Source organism: Arachis duranensis, chromosome 9 (genome assembly GCF_000817695.3).
Source record: "Arachis duranensis cultivar V14167 chromosome 9, aradu.V14167.gnm2.J7QH, whole genome shotgun sequence".
In the NCBI taxonomy this organism is placed as follows: domain Eukaryota; kingdom Viridiplantae; phylum Streptophyta; class Magnoliopsida; order Fabales; family Fabaceae; genus Arachis; species Arachis duranensis.
The window spans coordinates 13,246,667-13,252,078 of record NC_029780.3 but is presented as its reverse complement, the minus strand read 5'-3'; the positions used below and the strand labels follow the sequence as shown (position 1 = coordinate 13,252,078).

General features: G+C 38.3%; 2 protein-coding genes across 2 annotated transcripts; both read right to left on the bottom strand.

The window, feature by feature from the left end:
• Positions 1-2,429: 2,429 nt before the first annotated feature.
• Positions 2,430-3,941, bottom strand: LOC127741514 (NAD(P)H-quinone oxidoreductase subunit H, chloroplastic-like). Its single transcript, XM_052254199.1, has 2 exons — positions 3,846-3,941; positions 2,430-3,332 (listed from the first exon to the last, which is right to left on the bottom strand). The coding sequence occupies exons 1-2, from the start codon at positions 3,939-3,941 to the stop codon at positions 2,430-2,432; spliced, it is 999 nt and encodes a 332-aa protein (XP_052110159.1).
• On the bottom strand, positions 3,871-5,406 carry LOC110274986 (photosystem II D2 protein-like). The gene has a single exon (XM_052253606.1). It carries the CDS (start codon positions 5,146-5,148, stop codon positions 4,087-4,089), a length of 1,062 nt encoding a protein of 353 aa, XP_052109566.1. The 5' UTR covers positions 5,149-5,406; the 3' UTR covers positions 3,871-4,086.
• Positions 5,407-5,412: the final 6 nt, after the last annotated feature.

Below are 5,412 nucleotides of genomic sequence, written 5' to 3'. Positions count from 1 at the left end.
ATTTAGAAGGATGCTAAAGAACAAGGGCAAATACAAGGGTTCAAGCTTAAAGGAACACAAGATGGACTTGAGCAAGGTGACTTGTCATCATTGCAAGGAGGTTGGACATTTCAAGCTAAACTGTCCGAAGCTCAAGAAGGAGGACAACGGAAAGAAAGAAAAGAAGAGAGTGCTCATGGCAGCTTGGGAGGATCTTGAGAATGAATCCAATGAGTTAGAAGATTCTGAGGTGAAGATAAAATCTGCTTCATGGTTGGTAATGATCATCTTGATGAGGTAAATTACTATGACTTGTCTATAGATGATTTACATGCTATAATTGATGATCTTACACTAAACACCTCAAAACTGTTGGATAAGTACAATAAATGCAGATCTGAAAAAGATGTGTTAAAAGCTGAAAATAATTTTTTAAGAGAAAAGGTGAAGGAAACTGAATGTGCTTTGGATATTATTGAAGAAAACAGATTTCTAAAATTTGAACTTGAAAAACTTAAAGGAAAGCACATTGTGGATCCTTCTCAAGAGCTAATTGCTGAATATGAAAGATTTAAATAAAATTATTAAAAGGCTGAATAGTAACTTAGCAAAATTTACTCAAAGTTCTAGTAGCTTGGACAAATTACTTGCAAGTCAAAGACCATTGTTTGAAAAATCTGGTTTGGGTTATGTAACCAAGGAAAGTGGAGTTTTTTATGATTCCACTATGAAATTCGTAGCTTCTTCATCAAAAACCAAATTCAATTCCAACAAAACTAGTCTTGGATATACTCCCACACATGAGGAAGAATTTGAATAATTTTATACTAGTGAAAATGAGCCATCATAAAAAACCGAACCTACATTAAACAGGTCAGGTTTGGGATACATTTCAAATAATGAGGTTGCTTTCAAAAATCTACCATTTTACAACAAAATCTCACATTCGAAAGGTCCAAAAGCTTTCAAAACTTCTAGATGGAATGCCTTTACAAAGAGGAACAATTACAATAAAAATCAGTTTGCCAAAAGAAAAACACCTCTTCTAAAAACCAGAAAATTCCACTCCTTTAATCATTTCTGTAACACCCTACCATACAGAGTCTTATGCTTAAGTCATAATTCAGAGATGGAAAGGTATTACGACCTCTAAAATAAAAATTTAGTACATATAGTAGTATGAATGATTGATTATAACTAGGAGCCTTTGTAGAAAAAGGGGTAAACAAAAACCGCAACTCGAAAGCGCAACACTCCGATCGATAACGTAACGAACAAGGATAACCAACGCGTGATTATGTATATACAAAAGAGTGTCAAAAACAGGAATATCAAAACTCAAAATCTGGTTACGAAGATAACTAGTCCGAGCATAGAAATATATGCATATAAATAAAGTAAGAAACCCCAAGAAAACCCAAAGGGACACAAATACAGAAAACCTATTCTCCAAAACCACCTCTAAGAGGAGATATCATAGTTTGTATTATTTAATGAAGATAAAAGTATCTAAATAAAACATATAAAGGATCTTCACTAATCCAGAAGTCTCCATCATGCTTCAGCGAGAAGCCTCACATCCTGCATCTGAAAACCACAAAATATGCATGGGTGAGAACCGGGGGTTCTCAGTATGGTAACAGTGCCCACATATCTAACATGTAATGTCCTGGGAAAGCCAAAGGCAATCCTAGAACTTCTAACAGATAATTCAAAGTTTATAAACAGGCTAAACCATAAATGGCAACTGACTAAGGATTCTTCAATCTAACTAATACTTCCCTTTTCGATTCTTTCAGACCTCCCAACCACCAGCAGGAGTATAATATGACAAGCACAATTATATCAAACAAGAGATATACAAGTAGGAACAGATAAGGCATTTAAACAATTAACAAGCAATATGCAGGCAAATAGGCAATCTCAAACAATTCACATAGTATGCATATGATGTATGCCTGTCCTAATGGATGATGATATCATCTGTCGGTTATATAGCCAATCCGACAAGTCCTGATAGCTAACCATTGGACTGTCCCTCTGTCGTGCATCCCCAACTCGAGTTATTCTTGATCATCATCATGATCATACTCATAATTCATATCCAACATCCTCACTGGTGTATACTCATAATCATCTTTGATCATCATTGATCATCATTTTTCCTTTTTTTTATTGAGCCGTGCTTGTTCATTTTGATGACTTTATCATATGAATTCTATTTTATCATACAAATCCCTACTCTACTACCTTCCCGGAGTTCATTCTCCGGGAGGAATCCTTCATCAGTGGTTGTGAATGACCGATTTTTCTCAATCTTTATGACTTGCTCCTACGGAACCGAGGTCGATCAATCCTTTTGCCCCCATCCCATTCTTCGAGAATCAGAAAGATCCTTTTCAATCAAGTTTGAATTTGTTCGTTTGGAATCGGGACTCTTCTACTGCATTTTACTTATTTTTTTTATTTTTTTTCTTCCATTCCATCATTCCTTTCCATCTCCAAGGAAAACCATTCTGATCTCCTATTAGAAAAATCCCCAATTCTCCTTTGGGGGCTTCAACTCTTACATAAAGTTCTTGTTTCGGCAATTCAAAAGTCGGAGACGGTTTTTTACTAATGAATCGATATTCAAAATCATTCCATTCTGGTTCCCTTTCCCTATCAAAGTAACGGATTTCTAAATTCTCATATGGTCCGCCGGGAATTCCTTCCAAAGCCTGTTGAATAATTTTTATGGATTCCACCATTTCACCAATTCGAACTAAATAACGAGCTAATGAATCTCCTTCTTTTTGCCATTGAACGGCCCAATCAAATTCCCCATAACACTCATAATTTTCAACTTTACGCAGATCCCATTGTATTCCGGAAGCCCGAAGCATCGGTCCTGATAAACCCCAATTAATTACTTCCTTTCCACTAACAATGCCTATTCCCTCAACCCGTTCTAAAAAAATGGGATTTCGCGTAATAAGTTTTTGATATTCAACAACCCCTGTTAAAAAATAATCGCAGAAATCCAAACATTTATCTATCCAACCATGAGGTAGATCGGCCGCGACTCCCCCGATACGGAAAAAATTATGCATCATTCTCATACCTGTCGCAGCTTCGAATAGATCATATATTAATTCTCTTTCTCTAAAAATATAGAAGAAAGGGGTTTGTGCACCAATATCCGCCATAAAAGGTCCCAGCCATAATAGGTGAGAAGCTATACGACTCAATTCCAACATAATTACTCGAATATAGCTGGCTCTTTGGGGTACTTGAATATTTCCCAACTGTTCTGGTCCGTTTACGGTTATTGCTTCTGTGAACATCGTAGCTAAATAATCCCAACAAATAAGCTTCTCCGGACCATACAAGTGCACGCCGAGCCCACGCAAAAGGTTTGGTTAAAATATGCCAAATTCCACCAAGTATACAAATCGAACCCAACCATACATGCCCCCCAATTATATCTTCCAAATCGTCCACACTAACAATCCATCCCTCTCCTCCAAAAGGTGATTTTAGTAAATAACCAAATATAATACTTGGACTAAGGGTCAAGTTGGTAATTTTTCTTACATCCCCCCTCCCGGAGCCCAGGTATCATATATACCCCCAAAATAAAGAGCCTTGAATACTAGAAGAAAAGCACCTATGCCTAACAAGATTAAGTGAATACCTAAAATTGTAGTCATTTTATTTCTATCTTTCCATACATAACCGAAGAATGGAAAAGATTCTTCAAGAGTCTCAGGTCCCAGAAGTGCATGATAAATACCACCAAAGCCCAATACTGCAGAGGAAATTAAGTGAAGTACTCCGGACACAAAGTATGGAAAGGTGTCTATAACCTCCCCCCCAGGACCTACCCCCCAACCTAGAGTTGCTAGATGGGGAAGTAAAATTAAGCCTTGCTCATACATGGGCTTCTCGGGTACGAAATGAGCCACTTCAAATAGGTTCATTGCTCCGGCCCAGAATACTATTAATCCGGCATGGGCTACATGAGCTCCCAGTAGTTTACCGGATAAATTGATAAGTCGGGCATTTCCGGCCCACCAAGCGAAACCGGTAGTTTCTTGGTCACGACCTGTTAAAGCTAAAGTTCCATTAAAGAGCGTTTCCACGTGGTAGAACCTCCTCAGGGAATATAAGGTTTTCATGAGGCTGATCTTGAGCCGCCATCCACGCGCGAATACCTTCGTTTAAAAGAATATTTTTGGTGTAGAAAGTCTCAAATTCAGGATCTTCTGCTGCACGTATTTCTTGAGAAACGAAGTCAAAGGCACGTAGGTTCAAGGCCAGGCCGACTACTCCAAGAGCACTCATACATAAACCAGTTACAGGTACAAATAACATAAAGAAATGTAACCAACGTTTATTGGAAAAAGCAACCCCAAAGATTTGGGACCAAAAGCGGTTAGCGGTGACCATTGAATAAGTTTCTTCAGCTTGGGTTGGGTTAAAAGCACGGAATGTATTTGCGCCATCACCATCTTCAAATAAAGTATTTTCCACGGTAGCACCATGAATAGCGCATAGTAGTGCAGCGCCCAATACACCAGCAACTCCCATCATATGAAATGGGTTTAATGTCCAATTATGAAACCCTTGGAAAAATAGGATGAATCGAAATATAGCTGCTACACCAAAACTGGGTACAAAGAACCAACCAGACTGGCCCAGTGGATAAATCAGGAATACGGAAACAAAAACAGCAATTGGACCAGAGAATGCGATTGCATTATAAGGGCGCAATTGAACAGATCGAGCAAGTTCAAATTGACGTAACATGAAACCTATTAATGCGAAAGCGCCGTGGAGAGCAACAAAAGTCCACAGACCACCTAATTGACACCAACGGGTAAAATCTCCTTGTGCTTCAGGACCCCATAGTAACAACAAAGAGTGTGCTAAACTATTAGCAGGAGTAGAGACTGCAGCGGTTAAGAAGTTACAGCCTTCAAAATAGGAACTTGCCAATCCATGAGTATACCATGAAGTTACAAAGGTTGTACCTGTGAACCAACCCCCCAAAGCGAAATAGGCGCAAGGAAAGAGCAACAGACCGGACCAACCCACAAAAACGAAACGGTCCCTCCGTAACCAGTCATCCATAATATCAAATAAATCATTTTCATCTTTGGTAAATTTACCAAGAGCTATAGTCATAGTGATCCTCCTATTCAACTACTTCAACCATTTCCGAACACCTCCTAGCATTTTGGGGATGGGACCTTGGAGGCTTTTCTCATTTATATAATGATTTTTTTTCTCGTAGATTTCCCTTCTTTTCTAATGCGTTTCGGATATAAAAATCATTTATTGCTCTATGGATACCTAGGTTAAGTTGAATCCATGAACTCAATCCGGCTATTCCTTTTTTTATTCTTCTAAATCAAATCCCCTAAGTCATGAATGGTTAATTGTCTTATG